This window comes from Osmerus eperlanus, chromosome 7 (genome assembly GCF_963692335.1).
Source record: "Osmerus eperlanus chromosome 7, fOsmEpe2.1, whole genome shotgun sequence".
Lineage (NCBI taxonomy): Eukaryota > Metazoa > Chordata > Actinopteri > Osmeriformes > Osmeridae > Osmerus > Osmerus eperlanus.
This window is the reverse complement of record NC_085024.1, coordinates 12986962-13014232: the sequence shown is the minus strand read 5'-3', so window position 1 is coordinate 13014232 and position 27271 is coordinate 12986962. Positions and strand designations below refer to the sequence as shown.

At 46.5% G+C, this 27271-nt stretch overlaps 1 protein-coding gene across 2 annotated transcripts in view; it reads left to right on the top strand.

The window, feature by feature from the left end:
• prdm1a (PR domain containing 1a, with ZNF domain) overlaps nt 1–16648 on the top strand; it is a 28915-nt gene extending 12267 nt beyond the window's left edge. The window contains exons 1-7 of one of the 2 annotated variants that reach the window (XM_062464963.1): nt 2514–2691; nt 5006–5320; nt 8169–8288; nt 9350–9602; nt 12733–13826; nt 13959–14087; nt 14283–16648. In XM_062464963.1, coding sequence (XP_062320947.1) covers nt 2665–2691; nt 5006–5320; nt 8169–8288; nt 9350–9602; nt 12733–13826; nt 13959–14087; nt 14283–14903 — 2559 coding nt within the window. In that variant the 5' untranslated portion in view covers nt 2514–2664 and the 3' untranslated portion in view covers nt 14904–16648. Of the gene's footprint in view, nt 1–2513; nt 2692–5005; nt 5321–8168; nt 8289–9349; nt 9603–12732; nt 13827–13958; nt 14088–14282 lie in introns of those variants that run through there. The other variant, XM_062464964.1, reaches the window with a different exon arrangement.
• Nucleotides 16649–27271: the final 10623 nt, after the last annotated feature.

Sequence of the window (27271 nt, the reverse complement as noted above, 5' to 3'; positions counted from 1 at the left end):
TGTGTGTGTGTGTGTGTGAAGTCAGGCGGATTGGTAAGATTAGGAGAGCTACTGCCTTACCCCCCAAGCCCCACCCCTGTTTCACTGTAGGGGGGCTCGACATGACACATGCCATGCGTCCAGCACCAGACCCCTCCAACTGTCCACACACACACACTTGGAAGCGTGTTTCTCCAAGCCCAAACGGGATCATGGCCTGGTCTAAACTCTCTAATTCCCCCTAATGGGACTGTCATTGAAGGATTAGATTCTTCCAGAACAATGCCCAAGTCCCATGGAGAACCGGTCTGTACTCAGAAATAGAGAAAAGTCCAAGGGTAGACTACGTTCACAACAGATTGCGTCTGCCTTTAATTTACATAGAATCACATATAGAAAATATACATATTTGCTTCATGTACATGGCGTTGTACATGTACAGTCATGCAGAGGAAATGGCCAAGGGCCAATCTCCACTCTTGGATCGTGTGACATGGTAAATTTCCCACAAGCAAGGATTGAGGTAGCTGCCAATATGAATCGGGGGAAGGAGAGAGAGGAGGACAGGAATCAGTAAAACTCCTGTGAAAAAGATTCTTATCTCTGTTTGAGAGAGAGGTTTTAAATGAAATATAAATGCAAATGGTTCAGTTGAAGCATTTGAATGAAAAATAAGCAGCTATGCAAAAAGCCCCATGCAAAAAGCAGCCCAAATGGTGAAGTTCATAAAAAAAATTGTGATTCTGGCGTCTCTCCTAGTCAGGTTCCCCAGAGACACTTGGTCAAGTGTGTGTGTCTGTGCCCGCGCACGCTGGGCCGTCGTAGATCGTGATGGAGGCCCTCATAGAAATGAACACATCTTCCAACGCTCCTTTGTCTCTCTCTTTCTCTCCCCCCCCAAGGCATGCAGGCAGGCCACATGAAATACAGCCCCCCACACACACACCACTCCCGTCCTTCCGCATAAACAAAAAGAACCATTTGAATTTGCCTTCAGAGCACAGGGGACCCCTCCCCACCCCCCTGTGCCTCCCTCCATCCGTCCTGCCTTCCGTCGCCCCCTCGTTCCATCATGACGGTGGGTTGGCAGACAGAGAAGAGAGGGGGAGATACCCTGGAGCTCCTGAGGAAGAGAAGTTTGAGTGGAGGGGTTTGGGGTTGGGGGGGGATCAGAAGGAGAGGTGGTGACAAAATTGAAATGGTTGGCGAGCATTTGTGTGTGTGTGTGTGTGTGTGTGTGATTTGACTTAGATTTCTCCCAGTCATAGGGATGGAACACATGTGTCTTTCTAATTCGGGGACGACTAGTTCTCATCTGTCCCCTGTCATGTGCTTTTCTTCTTCTTTAGTTCAAATTGTAGTGTGTTTCTATCCTTGGGAGCAGTTGCTTTGGTGCAGAGCGTAACATGCAAAACACAGATGTGTCACAGATCTGGCATGATGCGTGTGTGTGCGTGCGCTTGTGTGTGTTTCGGAGGGCGACGGGTCGTCCGTTGGCAGGAAGGAGTAGGCAGCGAGTGATGTGGCCGGCCCTCTGTCACCAGTGGGGTGGGAGGATGAGAGGAGGGGAGAAGTGTTTAGATTGAAGAGCCTTCATCCTGTTTGCTGCTTCCTCGCTTCTCTCCACCCTGTGTGAGGCAGCTGTCAATCAAGATGGGGAGGGAGATAGGGAGAGGGAGAGAGAGGTGAGATGGTCAGTGAGAGAGCGGGCTGGAATGGGAAAGGGAAGAGAGTGGGGAAGATATTTAAAACAGACAAAGAGAGTCAGCGAGGGGGATTTCCAGTCAAATTCCCGGACATAGTTGCCTGGTGTTTTGAGGGGGCTTTGCAATGGAATCATATCTGACCAGCTCAAGATGGAGATAAAGAGGCATGGGCAGATAGAGAGAGGCAGAAGTGGAGTAGACTGGAGAGGCAGATAAAAAGAAAACACGTTGAGGTTTCACTCGAGTACAAGAAAGCCTTGATCAATCTCTTGTCATTAGGAGAAGGCAGAGCTAAGGAAATGCGAAGACGAGGTCAGACCAGTGTCGCCCTCTAGAGGGCGTGTGTTTGTGTGTGTGTGTGGGTGTTTGTGTTGGTGTGTGTGTGTGTGTAGAGGGGGTTTGTTGATCTCTCTTCCTGGGGAAAGAGAACATCCTGAAAGTGACTCAGTGCCCCTCCACTGTTTACCAAGTGTTGAGCTGTGGACGGACGTTACTCTTCCTTCTCTCACACACACACCTAAAACCATAAAGCCATTGTGCTTAATACATACACAAAAATCATACAATTATCTTGGCCTCTGCCGTGTGTGTGTGTGTGTGTGTGTGTCTAGCCGTCTCTTCCTAAAACTCAGGCATCAGGTGAAAGCGCCTGCTGTTTCCTTGGACTTTTTTTACTGAGTAGAAGGTGGTGTGCGTGCGTGTGTGTGTGCATGTGTGTGTGGGCGGTGCAGAAGGGGCGGGAGAAACAACGAGAAGTGGGAGGAGCTTATGGCCCCCCTCAACAAGTGAGATGTTGATTCACTCAGTCAGTCAAACAGAAGGCACTCACTGGAGCACACACACACACTCGCTCACACACTCCACTGGCACTGTGGAGTAGCGCTCGGAGCAAAGGGGGAGAGGGAGAGCTGCACCTGTCCCGCACACACACGCTGATTCGCGCACACACACTCACCCAAGGGACAAATCAGACAGCCCTATGTGTGGCTGGGACCAAAGCTTTTCGGTGAGTAGAGTTCTGCTACTGTGTTTTTGAGCTACTTCATGGGGGGGGGGGGGTGAACAGGCTTTCTGAATTGTGCTCCATTTTGGCTGATTTGTCAGTTATCTTTTTTTATTTGAATTGTGATTGCTGTTGGCGACGTTTTGTTCAAAAGAATCTCTTGGAACTTTCTGTTTTATTTTAGTTTTATTCACTTGCCGATGTTGTTTGAAACTCATACATTTGTTATTTAACTTGTTGAAAGGATAGCAGTAAAATCTTAGGAATTTGTGTTGAATGTTAGTTGATTAAGACGTTTTTTATCGGCATATGTTAGACTCTGACTCCATTCCTTGAGTGAAGTTGGAGGATTTCTTAGTTTAATTTTGGGTTCAAGTTAACTTTCATTTCAAGCTGTTGCTTTAAAATGTTTTGCTACGACTGCATGAAATTAGATGTTCATTTAGATTAACAGAAATTGAATACTTTTTTTAGGTAAGTTGCCTAATAAAACAATTATAAAACATCCCCAAAATGTTTTGGGACATTGTAGTGTAGTGTATGTGTTGTAGGAATATAGTTACCAAATTGAGAGCTGAATTAATCAGTTGACTTTTGTTATTCTCAGTTCCAATACTATACTTGTTTCACAGATGTCGTACAAAATGAAACCTTACAGCAAAGAACAGATGAAACTTCACAAAGTCACCTCTAGAGTGTAAATTATTTTATTGGCAAGTCAGCACTTGCCAAATTATTTTCCTAAAATGCAGCATATGACGATAAATATTTGAACAAAAAATGTATACAAAAGAAGTTGATCGTAAAATGACTGCCTAGTGAAACTGCAAAGCTGTCTGGTAAATACTTAATTAATATTTGTGGAACCTTGGGACTTGGGGGGAAAAAACACAAAATGGATAATAAAACATGTAACGTGAGTTTGAGGTATGACCAAGCTTTAGTACTTATATTTCCGATCTATCGTCAATAGTTTTTGGGATGTCTTTCAATACATGTCAAACCAATAAGTTGTGGTTATGGAGAGGTCATAGATACTTTTTTTTCCTTTGTGTGGAAAATAGATGTTTATCCCTTTTGTGAGCATGTGTGTCTGTGTGTGGGATGGTCTTGGGTGGGAATTGTTTGAAGTTTGTTTGTGCTGCTGTGGCCCCCCAAATGGAAAAGTTTGGTGCTCCCTTCCCCAGTCTCCCACACACACACACACACACACACACACTTGGGATGATTTGCTGGTTCCGCTACTCTGCCACTCGGATTCCAATTTTAGCCCCCGTTCAGACAGACTTCCTTCCTACACCTTCTCCTGTTTGTCCCTTCTAACCCCCTCGGGGAGGAGAGAGGGAGACACAGATAGGGCAGATGGATAAAGAGGAAAAAGCAGGCTAAAGAAGGGCAGAGAGAAAGGGACCAGGAGTGTGAGGAGAGTGAGAGGAGAGCGAGGAGAAGGGTGAGGATGGACAGAACAACACTTTGTTTCATTTGATGGGAGTGTGGAGAGGGAAATAAAAACAGAGAGAGAGAGACAGACAGAGAGAGACAGAGAGAGACAGAGAGAGACAGAGAGAGACAGAGAGAGACAGAGAGAGACAGAGAGAGAGAGAGAGAGAGAGAGAGCGAGAGAGGGAAAAGGCTGGGAGCATCGAAGAAAAACGAAAGATGGGAAGAACGGGGTAGCAAGCCTTGACCCTGTGACCAGACGGCAGCTTGCACAGCTCACGGCAGCAGACTTGAGGGTTGTCTGTCATTGGCCACTCGGTCTATCTGCGCACTCATTGGTCGCTGTCTGCTCAGCCCAACTGTTTGCTCGCTGGGCAATGGGCAGGCCGTGCGATGCTCAGAAGAATTGAGACACGCATTGTAGGTAGCAAACGATAACAAAAAATATTCGTCTTTGGACTTCCCGTCCCCTTTTTAGTCCCTGCTTTTAAATGCTGCGAGAATACATGTGTGGAGGGAAACAATGTCCTATCTTTGGTGGCCTCCTACTGTACACACACAAGGTCTGGATAAAACGTCACACACAGCTCAGATAGACAGTCTGCTGACTCAATCTGTATCATAGTAACTCAGCCCTCACTGACTCACACACTGGATAATAAAGTCCTCTCTCTAGTGGCCTCTCTTGCTCTCTGTCATACTCTTCCCCTTACTTCTGGTTCCTTTTGTCCTTATCTTCGCTATCTCCCTTTCATCTCTTTCATGTGTCTTTCATTCTCCAAATCTGTTTTAATCTTTTATCTTTTTTTTTTTTTTTTTTTTTTGTCTGACGCATTCACTGCATCTCTCGCTCTCTCTCTCTCTGTGTCCCTTTCAGGCGACCTCTCATAGCTCGGCCATGTTGACTACTGAGGGGGCCCACACCGTTGAACACGACGACGACAAAATGGACACCGAGCTGCACAGGAACACCGAAACCGCCACGGACGCCAGATCTAAAATGGCCGCCGCCGACCCCACGATGGAAGAGGCCGACATGATGAGGTGGACGGAGGCAGAGTTCGAGGAGAAGTGCACCTACATTGTCAAAGACACACCCCAGGAGCCGAGTCCAGACAGCGAGGGCCTGACGAGGGCCGAGGCATCGCTGCCCCGCAATCTGGTGTTCAAACACCCGGCAAGCTCCACAGAGGTGAGCCGAAACACACACACACACACGTACACTCTCCGTCCAATAAATACAGACATCCTCTCTCGGCATAACGCATGTATACAATTACAGACATTCGGTTACTTAGACACACACACAGATGCTCATACAATGGCAACCATCTGGAATCCTACTCTCACACTGCCACACAGACAATGTACCACCCCCCCCCCTCCGCCCCCCCCCCCCACAGACACACACACACGTGACTCAACACTCGTCATACCGTCAACCCTGAAAAGTTGCAGCCCTAGGGGATATTGTGGTGAAGTGTGTCTCGTTCTCACACACACCGACACACACACACACAGACATGGTTACAACTGTTTGTAAGCGCTGTCTGAAGGGGATTTACCTTTTTTTGCAGATGATCGCGCGCACACGCACACACGCACACCCACTCACTGAGATGTAATGGAAGATTACACAGACTGCATCAAGAGTTGATCTTCCGTACGTCCATGCTATCATAAATCATTATCTCTGCTGTTATCAGAGTGCGATAAAACAATATTGATGTGTGCGTTTGTTCATGTGTTTCTAAGAAGCATCATTTTCATATCCCAATTTAGAGCAGTTGTCTTTATTATCCCCTAGAGGGAGCACTAACATACAATGGGTTGCCAGAGTGGGTAACTTAAACCCTCCAAATGTCAACCATACCAGCATTCACAGCCTCAACCATGATTGGACTGGAAGGCCTTAGACTACCTGAGTCAACTAAAGAAGGCTCGTGGCTTTAAGTGACGCAACAATTGTCATAGGACAGACATCACGATCAGGATGCTGAACTCAGCGTGTGAGCTCTGGGTTGAATGTGGTGTCAGGGGGTCAAGGAATGGTTGCAGTCCATTGTGGTCCTAACCTGATCAAGACCCTGTTTGGTTGAGTTGAATAGATTTTCTAATCATTGGCTGTCTGTGTTTCTTATCATACCAGAGGGGAAAATTGTGCGTGTGCGTTTCCAGTACTACAGTACTTTGTTTACGAGCTGATACAATATCAGTCAATATTAATCTCCCTTTGACGGAAGCAGGTCACAAAGATAAACTGATAGAGAAACAGAGCAATAGAGGAAAGAGAGAAAGGTTTGGGAAGAGGGTAATATCCAAAGTGATCAAATGATGTTGACCGTCATTAAGGGGAGCATTGTGAAGTCAGTTAATAGGTTATCCACCTAAACACTTTAATTTGGAGACTTGCTTCCTCCCACGAATAGAAACGGGGATTTCCCAACTCTTAAGGGGAGACGGGGCTGGGCGTGGAAGAGTTTACTTCGGACACGCATGGAGAACCCTTTGGGGAAATCTCTGTCTGCGTGCGGTAGCCTTTAAGTCTGTGTGTGTGTGTGTGTGGTGAGGGCGAGAACACGGTTGTGTGTGAGCGTGTCGGCGTACACATGTAGGTTCATCAAGTTTACCACAGACGGGATCTTAGGCTAAACATCTAGGCACGGTAATCCTTCACTCTCAGACAGGCTTGCTTTTAGTATTTTTTTTTTCCTTTTTTTTTATTCCTTTCTTCCTCTCCTTTTTTTCCTCAAAACGTCCTCTTTTTTCAAAATCGCGATTGTCTCAAAGGGAACAAAGGCCTCTTAATATCAGGTGTGGATACCCCCTTGAAGGGGAGAAGTCTTTGGAGGTAATGAGTCGGGTTTGATGTGGCTGGGTGTGTTCGGTGGTTACGAGAGGGGGTGTCAGAATGGGAGGCGGAGGGAGGGGCCACTTGGGCCATTACAGAAAGAAGGCGGCGTTTTGGCTTCATAACCCAGGGGATGCTTTGTGGCATGACCCGATGAACGTTCAAACGGGGACGTTGAACTCTGACCCCCCAAGGCGTCTGAAACAGAGACGCGTCTATTCAAGAGAGCTAGGTGTGTGCCTACACGCGCGCACACACACGAGCTCGCGGGCGGAATTCAAACGGCAAGTCTACACTGCTGTTTCCCTCACCAGAGCACTAGCCCTCGCACAGTCACACAAGTCTACACTGCTGTTTCCCTCACCAGAGCACTAGCCCTCGCACACTCACACAAGTCTACACGGCTGTTTCCCTCACCAGAGCACTAGCCCTCGCACACTCACACAAGTCTACACGGCTGTTTCCCTCACCAGAGCACTAGCCCTCGCACACTCACACAAGCCTCTTTTGTTTGTTGATTCAATCATGAAATGATGACTCCTTCCGCCCTCTTCATTGGAGGCCGTTGACGTCCAGGCAGGATGCGATTACGTAAATCAGCCCCCGAACCTCAGACCACCTAAGACCTCTTCGCACACACACACACACTTTCATAAACACTCTTGGCAACACTTTACATTAAGCGTCCAGTAACTACCATGTAAGTACATAGCCATACCTATTGTAAAACAAATAATTGTAGCAAAAAATATTGTAGCAATTACTATGAAATGACATATAGGTTAAATGGGTTGTATAGGTTTTTATTTTACAAAAGTGTGAGAAGGCTATGGGGGAGGGGTGGAAGGGGTGAGGGGAAGTTGTAAATGGGTATTTGAAGGTTGTGATACCAAAACAAGACGAGCGTTGACATCCAGTCAAGTTTCACTTGTACCCAAGTGAAGTTGTGCCACTAAACCGTAATAAAGTGCATCTACATAGCAGTACCTATGGAACCACTATGCTGTTAGTACAGCTATTGCTTTGGAGTTGGGTGGTAGTTCATGTCAACTTAAAGTGCTGCCACACTTCCATCACTCTTTTTCCCCCTAGGTACACACACACACACACACACACACACACATGCAAACACACACACGCGCACACACACACTCTGCTTATCACTCTCTCTTTCTGTATCTGTTCCCAGGTGATTGGAGTGTGCAGCAGAGAGTACATACCCAAAGGAACCCGGTTCGGCCCCCTGGTGGGCCAGTGCTACACTGCAGACAGCGTCTGCAAAGACGCCAACAGGAAGTACTTCTGGCGGGTGAGCATTCTGGCAGGGGGGAGGAGGAGGAGGAGGGGGGGGGGTTACACAGTCACAGCAGCTTCACTTTCAGTAACAGCGGAACGGCAGAAAAACAATGGAGAGACAAAAATGTCATTTCCTGTTCCACTGGCAGGGTGTGACGTCACTGCAGGGGGTCTCTCGGGGTTCTGAGGAAGTGTGTATGTGTGCGCGTGGTGGTGGGGGAGGTTTCTCTGCGGTGTAGGGTGATCTTTTTTTTCTCAGGGTGTGCGCGTAAATATTAGTCTGCAATTCATTCGGCTCTCATACGCAGAGTGACAAAGCAGTCTCTGTTTGTTCCACTCTGTCAACACTGTTACTGGCAATCAATGGTGTTTTGAACTTGTTCCTAGGTTCTAGGCATTTTAAATCTGCTCCATGACTGCATAAGATAGCGGTTCTTATATCAGTAAGAGTGGCACATAAACATAGTCAAATCTGTACCGGAACACAGGAAGGAAGAGAGAGAGAGAGAAAGGGAGAGGAGTGAGTGATGTCATTTTTACAGTGTGCAAAGAGAAACTACTACATGTCAATGTTCCTGTAAGTGAACACTTCGTACACAAAATCTGTATTCGGCAAGGTGTTCCATTCACCTCCATCGCCTGGGCCACAATAACAAGCCAGAGACGCTTTGGCTTTGAGGTGATGGTGCAATCACCATTATGAGAGAGTCAGCGGGTGAAAGAGAGAGAGAGGGGGAGAGGAGATCAGAATGAGTCAAGTCCTTCAGGACGAGTATAAAGAGAGGAGCCGTCAGTCGATCTCTCTCTGTCTCTCTGTCCGGACTTCGAAGAGGCTGAATGGTGAACTGAGAGAGGGTGAGAGAGGTGAGGGTGGAGAGGGAAAGAGGGATGAATATACTAGATTATCAAAAGAGTTGGGTCAAGATTTGCCTTATGTTTTCTCCGTTTTTATTTCCGATTTACATTTTTTAGATCTCACCTTGCCTACCAAAATGTCTCCTTTCTCAAACTTGCTCGCCCTGTCACTGACGAGTACGTCACTGGTACTGACTTCTTCCTCCCTCCATTCATCAGATATACTCCGAGGGTGAGTTCCACCACTTTGTGGACGGCCTGGAAGAGGAGCAGTCCAACTGGATGCGCTACGTCAACCCGGCCCACTCGGCCAGCGAGCAGAACCTGGCGGCGTGCCAGAACGGCATGGAGGTCTACTTCTACACGGTGCGGCCCGTTGCCCCTGGCGCTGAGCTCCTGGTGTGGTACTGCCCCGAGTTTGCCCAGCGCCTCCACTACCCGCCCTCCGGAGAGCTGATGATGCAGAAACTCAGTAAGGACTCGGATGGATGGATGGATGGTTGGATGAATTGTTGTGGGCTTTTTTGGCCCTCTTACTGTACTAGGTTGCGCACCTGAGCTTTTCTGGGTAGTCTCACTTACGTATTCATTAGTAATGACTGGGGCCGCTTGACAGAGCAAAAAACCTCCCTGATATACGTGACTCATAACGCAAACACCCTTCTGCCTGCTGGCAAGGCTAGAGAGGGGAGGAGAGGGGAGCCTATGAGCTCGGCCAGGGTTGTGCAGTGTTTGGTGAGGGTGAGAGTTGGATGAAACCCAAAGCATTCCAACACTACATCAGTATTCATGATTTTCTGAGTGTGTGCGCGTGTGTGTAAGAGAGAGTTCCTAAGTGTGTTGCTCTTCAGCCACATATTCTTTTGGTGTGCACCCATGTCTCCTTCCTCTGAACATCATCCTGTCATTATCTCTTTCTTCCTATCTTTCTTTCAGACACACACACGCAATCCACCTTTCATCTCTGTCAACACTATCAGTTGTGTGAGAGCGCCAAAACGGCTTCACTGACAGTGTAATTATGCGTGTGTGTGTGTGTGTGAGAGAGAGAGAGCGTCAGAGAAAGACACAGAGAGGATGGACATGATAGTAAGGCTGCAGTGTTACTTAGTTAAAGACACTCTTTCAACATGAAAGCTTGCCCAACCAACCAACTCTAGTCTGTTGCTTAACCAGAATCAAAGGACTGTAGAAAGGTATTTGTGTGTGTGTGTGTGTGTGGGAGGTGGGGCTTGAAAACTAAAATCATATAAATGCAAATCCAGTTGGGAAAAAAGCCCTTCTATCCTCGAAGAGATTAGGAGAGGGAGAGAGTGAGAAAAGACAAGGAGACAAAGAGAGCGACAGAGGGGGAGCTGAGGAGTGGAGACGGCCTTCTGCCTCCAGGTGTAGCTGGGATAGTCCTGCTGGAGGTGGGGTGGCTGGGGGCGACGGGGCCCAGTCTTGGTGACTCCAGAGCCCAGGGAGATACACTGCCCCTGGGGCAGAGGCACACAGAGACCCTGGGCCCCCCTGGTGATTACCCCCCCCCACACACACACACACACACACACACACACCCTTCTCTCTCTCTCTCTTTCTCTGTAATTATGTCTCTCGACCCTAAGCCCCAGAGGCCGCTACTGACCTGGGAGTGACTTACTGTAGCTACCTCTCTCTCTCTCTCTCTCACACACAGACACACCTGTAATTCCACTCAGGTACTTATACCCTTCCTTTTGCCTTTCCTCATTTTCCTCTCTATACAATTCTCTCATCTACACCTCCATTCCTCCCTCTTTTTTCTCTCTCACTCATTTCAGGTTTCCGCTCCCCCAAAGCTTCTCTGTCATAGTGGAACTAGACTCGGGTTTGGAGGTTAGAGAGTGAGTGAGTGTGTATGTGTGTGTGTGTGAGAGAGAGAGTGCGTAAGAGTGGAGCTTGTATATGTGAGTCAGCAAGAAAACGGAGATGTGTATGTGAGTCAGCAAGAAGCATCTGGTCCGTTATGACTGAGGCGCATTAGTTTTCCCACTCAGTCTCTTCTGGTTCTCTTGGAGTGTGTCCACATTAAGAAGAGAAGTATGTGCACTGCATTTTCTTTGCCTTCAGGGCCACAGTTCTGGACACCTGTTTTGCAATACAGCCCTTCTAAACGTTCGAGTGTGTGTGTTGAAACACTCCGCCCTGAAACACCCCACCTGTCCAGCACGCAAGTCGCATACTGTACATTTCAGGGCATTCCAACACACCAACACTCTCTCTTTCCAACTTGCATAATCTCTAACACACACACACAGGCAACCCCATCTGCTAACCGTGTGTGTGTGTGTGTGTTTGAGGTGCTGACTGCTTTTTGGCCCTTCTGCCTAATTTATTTGGCTCTCGTAGTGGAGCGAAGGAAGAGGCGGAGAGGAAGAAAGCAACCTCCGTCGTTGACTACTTGAACTTCCTGGCGAAGGGGCCGTGTTGACAGATTGATATCTCCAAGATGGCTGTCCTGTTTGTTTTCTGGATGAGGGGACGAGGGGGAGGACAGGGGAAGAAAGGGAGGAGGGGGAGGGGCTGGAGATATCTGAGGGACGCAGTAGGAGGTGGGGAAGGTGGAGGAGGAGGGGGGGGGGGGAGTAGATACTGATAACCTTATTGTTTACTCACTGCCGCTGTAACACTGCAGTAGGGGTCAGTGTGTATGTGTGTGTTTGTGTGTGTGTGTTCCCTCAGTTCACACAGTTCTTCCATGACCCTCCAGTAAAGGTTTGCTGGGCAGTAAATGGGTGGGATTATTGATGTCCACGCTGACACAGATGGAGGTTTAACTGCCGACAACGCGCTTGCTGGAAAAGTAAGGGGCTTTTAGTTAGGTTGTGTGAGAAGCCAGCCAGCTCTTGCAGTAATCCCTTCTTTCATCATGTTGAGGTGACCGTAGGTGTGAGTGAGGGAGGAGCAGGAAGGGCTCTGCTTTGACCTTTAACCTGGAGATAATACAACATGTTGAGGAATCATGGGAAGTGATAGTTCTTAAATTCAAATCAGTTTAGGATAGGGTCATGTTTTGTAAAAGTATTTTCAGGGTTATTCTGAAGACTTCTGCTTGTGCGTGTGTGTGTGTGTGCGCATGTTTGTCATCTTCCAGAGGAAGAGTAAACAATTTCAAACAAAGCATTCTCACTGTGCCCCAGTCCTGCCAGGAGGTGTGTGTGTGTGTGTGTGTGTTAAAGGCCAAGTTGAGGCCAAACTTGGAAGTGGATCTATCTATTAGCAGGAAACTTTCAATCAGACCTGCCTACCCCCATTTGGATTTTATCTTGATTTTTATCTGCTGCCTCCCAGCCTCCTCACACACACACACACATTGCCCAGAGGCAGCTGTTACGCCTCACTTCCTGTCTTTTGCAAAGCCCCCCACCGATCGTTCATCAAACCTGTCTCCCTAATTGAACCACTGGGTTACTTACTGTGTTTCTCAAGTTCCCCACCTCTTCCCGACCCCCAACGCCCACCCTGAACACAAGCACATTTAAGTGTCTTCCGTTTCGGGACCCATTTTCTCCAGACTTTCGATCAACTGACTCTCGAAAACCTTTGACTGACTGTCTCTCCCTCCCTTCTCCCTCCTACAGAGCAGAGTCTACTGGAGGCCAAGCAGCAGGCCAGCGAGGAACGCATCGTCAGCAGCACCACCCAGACACCCACCCCCACCCCCACCCCGGTCAAGAGGGAGCACAGCGTCTCCTCCATCCTCCGAGGCACCACGTCGTCCTCCACCAACAAGAGGGAGCCCAGTCGGCCCCTGGCCACACGGCCGCGCTGCTCTGACAGCCCTGAGAGGCCCCTGTACCCCCGGCCCCTCTACCCGCCCCTGCGGCCTCACCCCCACATGGCCGAGGACTTCCTCAGCCTCAAGACCAGCCCCGTTCAGTACGGCTACCCGGCCACCCGTTCCCCCGGCAACCAGTCGTCGGCCACGCCCTGCCCGTCGGCGAGGAGTAGCCCGGAGAGCAGCCCCCAAAGAAGCCCCGCCGGCCACCAGCACGCAGCCCCGCCCTCTGGTTTCTACCCCCGAGGTCTGGGGCCCTACCCCGGCTACGCGCCACCTGCCGCCCCCCTGTCCTCACCGTTCTATCCCCAAGGCCATCACTACCCCCGCTACCTCCTGCCTCCTCACTACCCGCTGCCTGGCGGCGGCGTTCCCGCCGTGGGGGGCATGTTCCCTCGCATGTACCCGCTCTACAGCAACCTGCTGCCCCCACACATCCCCCTGCTCCCCTCCGACGCCGCCTCCAGACGCTTCCTCATGCCCGACTCCATCCATCCTTCCTCTGTCTCCGTCCACAGGGACTTCCTCCTCCCCGCCCCCACCAGTGCCTTCTCGGCCGCCACCTCCCTGAAGGACAAGGCCGGCCCCCACCACCCTTACCCGGGTCACGGGGCCCCACACAGGCACCCTCACGCCCCCTCCAGTGGGTCCCCCACAGCGGGTACCTCGCCCCCCAGCGAGAGGGTGCCCACCAAGCCTACCTCAACCTCAGCCTTGCTGGGCAGTGCCAGCAGCCGGTCGGAGGAGGAAGCCATGAACCTGAGCAAGATGAAGCGTGGAGGCAGTGGCTCCGCGGGCTACAAGACACTTCCCTACCCGCTCAAGAAGCAGAACGGCAAGATCAAGTACGAGTGCAACGTCTGCAGCAAGACTTTCGGACAGCTCTCCAACCTCAAGGTGAGACTCGGACGCCGCCATTTTGTTCTGTGCTAAACCAGTAATTTGATCGATGTCTTAAGAAAATGATCAAGAAATCTTGTTTCCGGGCCTATTTTAGTCATTAAACATGTATTTTCTTCTGGCATCTAGGTCCACTTGCGTGTCCACAGTGGCGAGCGGCCCTTCAAATGTCAGACGTGCAACAAAGGTTTCACCCAGTTGGCCCACCTGCAGAAACACTTCCTTGTCCACACCGGAGAGAAGCCCCACGAGTGCACGGTAAGGCTAACGCTAATGCTACGCTAGTTGTTGATGTTATGCGTAAGAATACTGAGTCACCTTGATTATGTTATGCTACTTCCAGATGATTCATGTAGAAGCTAGCTACTTGCCAGCTACCAATCCATACATTGTCAATGCAACACACTTTTTACCGGACAACCGCTAACCCATCTCCCGTGCCCTCCTCCCCAGGTGTGTCACAAGCGCTTCAGTAGCACCAGCAACCTGAAGACCCACCTGCGCCTCCACTCTGGAGAGAAACCCTACCAGTGCAAGCTGTGCCCGGCCAAGTTCACCCAGTTTGTCCACCTCAAGTTGCACAAGCGCCTGCACTCCCGCGAGCGCCCCCACAAGTGCTCCCACTGCCACCGCCACTACGTTCACCTGTGCAGTCTGCGGCTCCACCTCAAGGGCTTCTGCCTGGCCGCCAGCTCCCCCTCAGGCAGCTCCGCCACGGGGCCTTCCACCCTGAGGCTCGGCAGCTCCCTGGATGAGCTCCAGCGGGCCAACGAGGAGATCGAGCGCTTCGACATGAGCGAGCATGCAGAGAGGCTGGACCAGCTGCAGGGAGGCGTGGAAATGGATGCCGTTCTGGAGAAACAGATCCTGGGCATGCTGTGGAGGGAGATGGACCTGAAAGTCTCCCCTTACCATCCCCACCACAAGGGGATTCCTAGCGAGCTCCTATCCGCCAGTTACGGCCTGTATGAGTCAGCAAACGAGACGTCGGTCATCAAAATGTGTCGGAGCAGTCCTCCTCCGTTGCTTCCGGCCAACGTCACGGTCAAGCAAGAGTCGGAGGAACACGCTTAACCCCTTCGATGATGAACCGGCTTCAGACTGTATAGCTCAGAGAACTGGGTTGCCCGGAGCAACAGGTGTAAATATCCGATTTCTCGGTTTTCATTGGTGGTAAAATTGGGATGAAAATGCGTTTTCAACCTATCAGGGACTTATGTACTCAGGGCTTAAACATGATACTGTCCCCCAGACCACTTAACAGTTCCAGAGTGTCCTACACTTATTACAAAAGACAATCATCTGTCCTGGATTTCATGTTGTTGTTGTTGTTATTATTATTATTATTATTGATATCTATGTAGTTATTTGTCGTCCATTTTTTGGGGATCAGTTTATTATTATATAATCTTCTTAATTTATTTATACAAATTTTGGTCTTCTCTGATAGCAATATGTGGAAGTGATGTTTACAGTGACTGGGTAATTCATTGTAACTGACTGTTGACTGTTTTTTTTTCTATTTCTCTCTGCGGCCATTTCTGTGTAGATACTTTTTCTCTTCACCGGTAGGCCTATCTGTCCTGTGAGACTGAAACCGCGGACCTGTAGCGTGACAGTGTCCATTTTCAGGGTTGTGTATAAAAAAAAACTAAAAAAACAATACTGCAGGTATAAAAAGGGTCAAAGGTAGTTTGGAGAGACCTTGTACTTTTGTTTTGCCAAAGGTTGCCACATTAGCTGTTTGATAAGAAAGAGCTTTATTTGACCTTTTCAGCTTTCCAGAAGACTTCCCTTTGTCCACATTCGTGCTGACCTCTCCACTTAATTTAAATGAGAAAAAGGGCATTTTTGTATATTTTCAACAACAGTTACCTCAGTGTATGTAAGTGTGCATGTGTGCGTGTCTGTGAATGGATGTGTGCGGGTTGGTACGACTGACTGGAGTGTGTGTGTGCTGGTGTATGTTCAGAGAGTAATCTGAAGGCGGGTGTATTCTATTTATTGCTTTTGCTACTTGAAAAAGAAAACCAAAATGAACTGGAGTGCAAGCTCCCCAAATGGTCCAAAGGACTGCAAAGTCTGTTCGAGATGTAGCACATATAAGACTGGGAACTTCAACTACTATCAAAACCTTAAAGAAGACATGTACGCTAACTGCAACAGTGTATTCAAATGGGGATTCGAGAAGCTACAAACCAAAGTTCACTTGGCTTTAATTTGTTCACACACACAAAAAAGAGAGACTGAAAGAATGGGAAACAAAGATAACTGTATGTGTATCTGATGAAGTGTTAGCTCTTTAGCTATGGTCTTGTTTTATAGGTTTTTTTGTTTGTTTTTTATGGAAAAGAATGGACTGGATCTCTCCTTGTTTGTGAATGGCACAGACCAAAGCACCTCGGCCTTCTTATGCACTGGCCCTTCCCCTTAAATACTTCTGCGCCGGTGCTTGCTCCTCTCATATCTACATCGTTTGATTGTTCCGTATTGGCTTTAAGACTGTGTTCTGTATGTCTCCATGGTAACTGTGACCCGAGGCAAGTGGTCTGGAAACAGTTCCACATCAGTCCCTTCCATCTCTTCTCTTTTTCCCCCCTCCCCCTATGTCTCCCCCTCTCCCTCTCTCTCTCTCTCTCTCTGTCCATACCTGAAGTATGACCAAAGCCTTCTCTTTGATCAGCAGCTTTAAACTCTTGAGGAGAAAACTAAGGAAACTAATTGACTGTCTCTGTTTACATTCTGGTTTACATCATTTATTTATGTGCAAAAATGTCCAAATGTAAATTATGATATAAATGTTCACTGTTCTAATCTGACTTTTGGTTGTGGGTGTTTTTATTTGATGCCATCTGATGATTATCTGAAATAAGGGCTTCCTTATCAAGGATAAGGAAGCCCTTATTCCTTATTTCCTTATATTAGGGAAAGCTGGCTTTAGGTGAACCTACTGTAGCAGCACAAGAGAAAAACCTGAGCAGTTCAGTCATTTTACCATTGTGCCTTTACCTTTACCTAGGAAAGCGTTTAGCTACCGAGTCTCAATTCCTGATTTTGTGACACTGAATATTTTACAGATTTAGGAAAACATGGGTAGCTCACAAAAAACAGCCACTTTGGTTAAGAGCTATCAAGCTTTATGTCCATTTCCGTGCCATGCTAAGCTTAAAGACAGGAACAGGAAATAGCAGTTCATTTGGAGCACATCCCCTTGCCCTATGGCTATAGTAACTGAGGTCTGTATTTTACCCCCCCACCCTCCCCAGTCTACCCTGCACCATTTACTCATGAGACTGGTGCCACTCCACTTTTTGAGAACAGACAGACAAGGTTCAGTCACGCCAACAGTGCATTTCTGAAAAGGTGTGTTTAACCTTTTTGCATTTGATTAAAATACAGTTTTGTATAATTAGATTTAAAAAATGCAATGGTGACCAAGCAAGATTTTGATTGGATTCGGCCCCCCCTTAAAGTGATAAACTTTAAGGGGTGAACTATTAACATCCAAGGATGTAATTTCCTTGAGGCTGACATCCGCTGCAGGATCAAAATGTCCTAACTCAACTGATGTCACCGTCAGTTACAACGGTTTGATAATCAAAGCTTGACTAGAGTGTAGGCTGATGGTATTGCTACATTAACTAGAGAGGGTATAATTTCTGGGGAAATTGTAGGGTGTGCTTGCTTGCGTCGGTTGGACAGGGGTCCGTTTTTTAATGACATTTTTACAACTGATATTTCTGTATTTTATATAAAAATGCATACTTATTATTTGTAAAGATTACATAGATTTAAAAGCATTTTTTTTGCTGCTCATTTACAACTGAAAATACGAGTGAAGTGTACAATGAAATGGATGTCTTATTTCCCCTGCAAGAGGCAGCCTCATCGTTGAATCAAAACGAATAAATTTGGCAGACCGGTGTACAAATTGACCTAATCTCTATGACTTAAACGTCCTTTTAAGTTTTTCCCTTCTCGTGATATTTTCATGCATTTAGCCTACTCATTGCATTCATTCATTAATAAAGAACCCCCTTTGAAGATTATTCTACGACGTTACCCGGCAGTAGAAGATGGAATCGCGATTCAAACAGTACCATCTGCTAACTGAAAATATGCCCCACAAAACGTAAATAAGCTTGACATTTATTTAGTGGAAAATCGCTCATTCATAAAAAGCTCACTGGTAGCGATCATTGTAAGGTAACAACACAAAATGCGATATAGCCCTGTGTGGAGAAGCTGCCCCGGTAAATTCTACTACTACGGTACAGTACTAGACTACTGCTGTGTTCGTCTCGGTAGCGATTGCGTTGGTTGAATTCGATTAAACGTTCCGTTGTACGGTCTAGGCTGAAATTAATTATTTTCATGAACAGATTGACAAAGTTTAGGCTGTGGCAATGAAGTTCAGGTTAGTAGTTAGATAGACTTTTGATTTAAGTAAGGGGAGTGCCGAACATGTTCTGTCGCCGTTTGACTTCCTAAACAGCTGTGTATGTTAGATGTTTTTGTCGTGTGTCTCGCGTAGGCTACAGCGTTGCAGTGATACACTGGATTGAAACCACAGGTAATGATAATTTCACCCACAAATCGTTTACTTGTAATCTAATGTCATAATAAATCCTACAACGAAAATGTATATGTGAGGAATGTTTATTTTAACGATTAAAAACAGATACATCATAGACCACTGTAGTATGTGTTGCCCGGGCAACACAGGCTATAATGTCATGATGCTAATACTTCAGTGAAATAGTAGACTACTGTTTCCGAAAGTAGATGTACTTCCTTAATAATATCAGCTTATATTGTACATTACACATCACAATTGTGTGTCATATCACAAAGTAAAATGAGTAAATAGTTATCACCCTGGCCTCTTTGCTTGTGGCGTTTCTGCAGCTGCCTTGCAGTAAAGCTATAGTTAGCCTAGCTATCCCCCAAGTTAACAGATGCGAAACGAATGTTCTGCCAAAGGTAGTCACGCGTGTTTTCGTGACGTTAGTGACGTTAGTAACGTTAGTAACGTCAGTGACTGTGGCTAGCAAATTAGCCACCGTTAGCTTCACTTTTCGCCACAAAAACTTAACTTCAGCCTAAACCATGCAACGGAACGTAAATTCCAATAGAAGCAACTCAATCGCTACCAAGACGAAACTTTTGACACCTACTTTGTCTATGTAGGCCAAATATTGACTGAGGTTTAGGGGGGCAAAAAGAATAATAACTAGAAAAGGCTGTTCCTGCGAAACAGCAGCGAGAATGCTGAAAACCTGAATGGGGATAGCTGACCATGCTAAAAAAGCTGAAAATAGTGAAAATTTAGTAGAAAGTTATAAGCTGAAGCTTCAAAGCAACCGAAAGGTATTTTTGAAAGGGGCTGGAGCAGCATTCCAACAATGATTTGAAAGGATTTACCATTACTTTTAAAGGGAGAATAATTTGCACAAAAACCTTTATATTTTAAAAAGTATAAAAGTGAGAAATGAGAAAATACCCGCAAGCTGAAATGAATTTCAAAAATGTGTGAGTGACACAAAAGAGGCAGTGTGGAAGCTGAACTGCATCATCTGCATCATCTTAACAAAGCTAAGAGCTAAAATAGCCTACAATGCGGGAGAAGCTGAAAGCTGAACTGTTAAACAGAAGAAGTAGGCTAGCTAGTCGGAACAAGAATATTATCGTTTTGACAGCTGAAATTATAGTTGGGATAGTAATAGCAGTAGCAGATGTAGCCTACCATTGAGTGCGTTTACTCGGCTTTCTTAGTAGGATTCAATGTGTTGATGGAATGGAACATACAGCAGTAGAGCCGATACAGGAAGAGACGGCGACACTTTGTTGCAGAAGGATGATGGTGCAAGTTTTGGCCGTGGAGCATACAACGATTAATAAAAAAGAAGACGCGTTTATTGAGTAATCGCATAACTAATTACACATGTAAACGGAGTAATCGTATTATTGGCATAAACCGACAATTGCTAGTAATCGTGTTTCTCATGGTCAAGTAAACGTACCAATCACCTGTGTGAGAGACTGAGTGGTGCGTGTCTGTCGATGCCACGGTGATGGTGTAGCTATGATTGCTAACGCGCTGAGGGCAGAGAATAACAGAAATGTAGCTACAATCCACACCTCAAACAAGTTAACCTAGACGCAAAACTGTACTTCCAATCCAAAATCTAAGGATATTTTCCGAGACCCAAGACTGCCGAAACCAGAGATATTCTTTATATGTCTGTGCAGTCAGAAATACGACTCTACCTGAAGTTTCAAAAACGTGTTCCTTCTGCTTTCCTGGTGCGTGTTTGTTTGGTTGCCACGGTGATGGCGCAGCTGTGATAGCTAACGAGCTAGGCAGAGAGAAAAACGAACATTTACCTAGCATCCACACCTCAAACAAGTTGACCTAGACGCAAAACTATACGTCCAATCCAAAATATAAGGATATTTTCCGAGACCCAAGACTCTGCCGAAACCAGAGATGTCCTTTATATGTCTGTGCGGTCAGAAATACGACTCTATCGGCAGTTTCAAAATCTTGTTCCTTCTTGCTTTCTCTGACTGATTTTACTCACCTCTCCATTGAAGTTAGTGAGAGAATTTGAAAGGCTGCTCTCGCTTCAAGGCTCATAGCTGAAAATCTGTAAATGTGAGCTCTTTAGTAGTTACATTGGCTGAAAGAGGACAATTTCTCCTACATTTTAAGGTATAACTTGTTTCTGTAAGTTAAACTATATGAACGTTAGAGGAATTTGTTTGACAAATTAGTTGAATATCAGAAAAAGAGCAGCAAGCAGAGTGTGCCACTCTGCTTGCTGCTCATTCATAAAAATCAAGAAGGAGCAAACATTTTAATGTATTTCAAACTGTCATAATTCAAAATTGGCTGAACATTTGAAAAAGCTGAATCATTTGGGAATAGCTGAATGTCTTGTGAACATTTTAAAGGTTGAATGGTGTCTCTAGCTGAAAGTAAGCTGAAGTAGTTACGTTTGAAAGAGGAGGAAGCTTTTTAATGATTTGAAAGGATTTACCATTACTTTTAATGTGAGAATAATTTGCACAAAAACCTTAATGTCTTAAAAAGTATAAAAGTGAGAAATACCAAAAGTCATAGCCATCATCTCCTGAAGGAGCTGAACGTTTTGATACAAAAGTTGTAGGAATCGGTTAAAGTATGCAGAACGAGTTAAAGGCCAAAAAACGGCGGAAGAACTAAGAAGTTGAAAAACAATAGTGAGAATGCTGAACAGCATTCTCACAATAATATATATGTGAGAGAACAAAGGTTGTGCTCTCGCCTAAGGCTTGAGCACACCCAATAATTTATGAATCATTCCTGACCAGATTTTTATTCAAAAACACATTTGGGAGAAACTTTGACGGCTTTCTTAAATTAGCTTAAAAGTTACTAAGCTTTCCTTGTCAAAACGAAAAACTCGGTCTTGGTCCTCTTCTGACTAAACAATTTTAATTTGTGCGTAGCATGATTCCTCTACGCTTCCAACATCGTAGTATTAGTATGAGGGAAACTTTTCTCTCAAACGTTGACACAGCAAGTTCCACTTTCTGAGCTTGTGTTCGTAACCATGTCACATCTGAACACACCGTGCTTTTCTCACAAGAGGGGGAGGAAACGGCCAACCTTACACCTACCAAGAGACCTCACAATGAAACCAGGTACCTTTGTATGTTTTACCGTAGAAATTCAAATACATGTACATTAAAGGGAGGACAGTTGTATTGTAATCCTTTTGTCAACATGATCACTGATTATTTTCATGTGGAAAGACGGCAAATCATTTGTTCTTTCCTAGCTAGGGCTTTAGGCCTGCCTATACATTACATTACATTTATTCATTTAGCAGACGCTTTTTGATACATGAGGTATTCTTGAGTTATAGTTGGCATGCCTCATAAAATGTAGCGGGTCTGGACATTACACACATGCAAACTTTTAGCATTACACACCCAGTCTTAACCACAATAAATAAAACATCAGCATTGTTGTAGACAAAACACACACAGACGGATAGTGCATGAACTACTCTCCCTGGCTGATGCAATCCTTGATGATGCTTCAGGGAATTTACTAATAAACATCGGGAAGACTATGACATTGTGCAAAACAGGAGGTGGGCTCATTTTGTCAAATTGGGATATTTTATTGGATTTTTGTTGTTGCGTTTTACATGGGTCACAAGGAGAATCATTCAAAACACACACGTACACACCACCTAATCTGATTTCCTCAAACCTATCGTTATCCCATCCCATGACAGGAAGTACAACCCCTTTTTGGCTATGCAAAGGGAAACCAGATGACAACCATGGTTGAGAGAAAGACATGGATAAAGACCAGAACGTGATGACCGGGTCATATGGACCGCAGGAGAAATGATGTACGACAGTACCGTCGGCCTATTGGTCCATACAACATGTGCGTAAAGTGTCTCACAGCTGTGGGGCAATACAGACTGCATTCAGAGATTAAAGGAAAAAGGAAGAGGATTGAAGTTCATCTGTCCCAATGAGGCTGGCGGCTGAACCAAAATGGCTGCTGGGACTTTCTGCTGAGTCACTTACAGCCATGTGTGGGTGTGTGTGTGTGTGTGTGTGCGTCTATGTTCTTATCTTTTCTAAACACCGGAATAACGCAACTTCGGCAATGTTGTCAAACAGTTATGACTGCACTGAAAACCATAGAGAATTTTATACTAAATTTGTCTTCTGAAAGGTGAAGCCTAATTGATTTTCTTTAGGTGAATTCGGTGCCACGGCTGTTGAACACATCTCAACGGGAGATTTTCAGATTTGTAACAGAGAGCACTAGTCCATTCTTCTTTGGCTGTTGGTTACCATGTTGGAGCTGAAAGCGTGGCTGCCGAACATCGTCCTTTATGTGAAAAAACTGTCCAGTTGCGTTCTTCTCCATGTTGTCACTGCCCTGACCAGATGACACAATGAGATTGGCAGCGAGTGGAGAACCGAGAGCAATTAGTGTTCTGCTGTGTGAATTTACGAGCCACATGTGAGGACTCCGTTTATAAATGATTATGACCCTCCTTTACTTCCTGCCGACAAACACTCCTACTTCGTGTCCCTTCATCCTCACTCAATCAAACACTGTATGTGACACACATGCTCGATCACACACACACACACTTCCATTCCAACCCCCCCCTAATCCCTGTATCCAGTGTACATACACTCAAACGCACAAGCACACACTCATTCTAACACATTTTCCACGTGCCATATGGGAAATGGTCTCTCATCAGCCACATCACACGCACACATGAGAACAATAACTGACATCAGTGAGACAGATTATGTATTATGTGTGAATGTAACCATGAGAGGCCGGGTTTAATGTTGAAAGTATTCAAGTGGATGAGTGTGTGTGTGTGTTGTGAGAGCACGCAATGTGCGCTGTCGCACAACAGAGGAGTTGGAAAAACACGTCCTATTTTGAGCAGCCAAGATATACTCAGGTCTGATGCAAACATTTGCCCCACTGCTTTTACTTAACTGACAGGATTACATGAGGAAGATTCTGTTACAAAATGGCCACCTAAAATAGCAGGAATGACTCAACATGCCCTATTCTCGTTTCTCAGGAACGAGAATTCTCAGAGATTTGCTAGATAAGTCCCATGTCTCAAGTCTAACAAGGTTGTACACATCTGCCTGTGTGTAAATATGTGAATATTCTATGTCTCCGTATGGCTAATGGCTTTCTTGTTGCATACACACACACATCAAGGAAAAGAGAACAAGAAAGAAATAGACCTCGACTAACTATAAAGTTCTGAAGTGACTCTCTCACTGGCACCTGCTTATTAGGGGCCAAGGTCAAGGAAAGGTTAGTGCCCTCTGTGTGACAGAGGGAGAAGTGGTGGGGGTGTGAGGTGACTGGAAATGAGAGTGCACCTCTAGGAATGAGTGCACATGGCCTTTCTAGGTGTGCCCCTGGCAAATAGTGTTTGCAGTTTGTTTGAATGAGAGATAAGGAGAGAGTGTTTTACTAAAATGTGATTTTTTGGGAGGCGACATTGTTTTGTTGTCAGTGGAAGAGGAAGGAGTTGCTCTGAGAGGGGAGGGGTTGATTGTGCTGTGAGGACAGTTACCTCCAGTCACCTCGTATAACTTCACAAGGCAGAGTCCTGCGTGTCTATTTAACCCTTGTGTTATCTTCGGGTCATTCTGACCCATCAGTCATTGTGACCCACCGTCGTATTGCGACAAATTTACCTCATACAAAAACAAAGTGAAGCATTTTCTTTTAACTTTCGGGCTGTGTCAGACCCCCCACATTGGAATGGTTAAAATAAAATTATTTGTATTTGTTTTTGTATTGGGTAAAATTGGGTAAACACAACGATGGTTCGTTATGAACCTTTGGGTCATGTGACCCGAAGGCAGCACGAGGGTTAACTGGCAAATCTACATCACCACGAGAGAACGAGCAAGGAAGAGGGAGAGAGAGAAAAGCAGGTGAGCGGACGACAAAGAGCGTAGCGGTTTTGTCGGCATCACAACAACCGTTTTAAAATCAGTTTAAGAATTTTTATCGAAGTCTTATCTTCATTAACAGTGAATAAAAGTGAAGGAGGGAAGAGAGAGGGAGCAAATAAGAGAGTGACAGCGAGTAAGGGGAACTCTGTCCTTTTGGTAATGATACAAACTTCAAAGCCGTTTCCTAATTAAAAAGAGGCCAAACTCCCAACCCTCTGAAGACAAAGAGCAGGAGACGCGCTGGGCTGTTAGTAAATTATCCGTCCGACTAGTCACACAGAAACTGAATGTTCAGAATGTTCTGTTTTGACTTCCATGACGTTTCTTGTTGATATTTCTAGTGACAGCATGGTTGTGCAAAGCCCAACAGCCAGCAACTATAAAACATTTTCAGATTTTTTAAATTTTTTATTCAATGTTAATGCAACACAAAAACAAAACGTTCATAGCTTTGTGCAGACATAATTACAGTAAGTAGCAAAATACAGAAAAAGCAAGCCACAAAATATAGTTCATTTCGAGAATTCAAGATCAAAATATGAAACGGGGGGAAAAGCACATTTGTGTTTGCTGCCTGGTTGACAGCAGAGAGCGCTGGCGAGGACTGGGTCAGATCCATGTGACTGAACCGCTCCTGGTTTGCTGTCCTCAGCATTACGACACGAGCCAGGAGAGACCAGGAAGGGCAGGTGGAAAAAAAGAATAACTACATAATGGGAATTCCCAAAAAATTAATACATAGATAAAGGAAAGTGTGTGTGTGTGCGATGGCTTCTTCGTCTCGTTGCTAAGGGAGACCTAACACAGCAACACTTGAGCCTCATCATCCCTTGGCGTCACAGCAGGGAAACGAGCGCAGGCGTGGGTGTGTGTGTTTGTTTGTTGAAGATGGAAACTGCAGCATTTGTAAACAAGCTTCCAGATGTAGACGTTAAGTGAGGAGAACAGAATTTGACCCCCAGCGGCTTTTTGGGGAGAAAAAGCCTCTCTCTCTCTCTCTCTCCCTCTCTCCGTCTCTCTGTCTCTCTCTCTCTCCCTCTCTCTCTCCCTCTCTCTCTCTCTCTCTCCTCTTCTCCTTCCCTCTGCCTCCCTCCTTCTCCACCTCCCTGGGCGATGGGCGAGGAATGAGGGGAATACAACTCATAGATTCCTCTAAATCGCTAATCATTCTCACGTGGGATCTGGCATCATCTGGTGTCTGATGGCCTGTGACTGCTCTCCCCCACAACCCCGTAACGTGTTAAACACGAACAAATGTGTGAGTGTGTCAGAGAGACTGCCTCTGTGAGCGTGGTTTGGTGGAATCTGGCAGGCGATGATTAGGAATAGGGTTTTTTGTTATAGCTAGAGGGAACTGTGGGAGTTTTGGGGGCCAGTGTCGATTGGGTAATGGTTAGGTGTGCGGTTTCGCAGAATCCGGTACAAATCACTTTGTCGGTAAGTTTGTTGTTATGGTAATACACTTCCTGGGGATGGTGGGACCCAACCAATTATCCTCACACCAAGGTAGAGGTCATACCCCATGGCATGCTAAGTGACCAGCTGACCTATGACCTCTGGTCACCACCTTAACCCCGACAGGGGGTCAAGAAGATGCTGCTGGATGACCAGTGGGGATGAACCAACCGGACAACCATAGCAACAACATCGCTGACCTGGGCAAAGAGAACGCCAGGCTGGTGACGGGTGAACAAACTGATCTCAATGAGGTCACAGAAAGACAGGGATCGAGTGAGAGAGAATCTGGCCAAGGGACGTGCAAGGCCCTGAGCTTTCCGATCCAAAATGGCCGCCCCGTGAGCCGCGAGGCCGGTAAACTGTGCGAGAAACGTAACGGGAGATCTAAGGACCAGCCGCGCTCTGACACATCCACACAGTATGCTCTGCGTAACCAGAGATGGGTTCAGAACAGACAGTTGGGAATTCCCATAAAGACGGGCTGTGTCAGAAAGGCGGCGCACGGGAGTGAACCACTCTGGAGTTCAACAGCTCATGTCTGGCATGCGAGAAACACTGACACACACACACACACACACTGCACCTACTGCAATACCTCCACATGATCACCGAGCTCTGACTCGACATCATAAAGCCACCACCCTATCATCCTCGGCGCTGGGGGAGAGGGGGCGTGTCAGACACCAGGAAGTCTGTGTAGGGCTGGGACGATGCGTGATGTAACCACGACCGGCCCTCCCTCACAGGTCTTTAACACCAGCATGCCTACACACACACACACACAGACACACACTCACTCCAAATTACAGGCCTGGCTCCCGGTATGAGAAGAAAAAGACAGACAGGATTCCATTCGAACTTTTCACACCTTCGTAAGCCCCCCTTCATGCCCCTCAGGGGGTCTATAAATGATGTCTCTAATTACTGAACATCCACATGCACGTACACACACACACATCCCACCCCAAGGCTTGGCAGAGAGGAGATGGTGAGTTTAGTGGCCTCGTTAGCAGCGGGAGGAATGCTAACAGGCCATTAGAAAAGAGATGAGAGAGTATTGGCAGTAAATGACGAGAGAGAGAGAGAAAGATAAAGAGACAGAGATAGACAGATAAAAAAGGCAAGGTAACATTGCTGGGGTTCGGGAAGTGAAATCATGGTTTGCACTACTGCCGCACGTAACACAAGCATGTAAACTCTGTGGGGGGGGGGGGTTCAATGCATGTCCAGCCGTTTCTGCACATGACCCAGGTGGCCGAGAGAGCCTGCGGGCCTCATCTGTCTAAAACAGAGGAAAGGAGAAGTGAGACTAGCAGAGTCCACCCCCCCCCCCTCTCTCTTGTCTGTTAGGGTATTCTTCTCCATTCAGGAAAGTGAGTCCTCCCTCGTCCCCCAAACTAAGAAAGGAAGAAGAGATAGGAAAAGAGGGGGAGAAAGATTCTCTCCGACCGGACCTC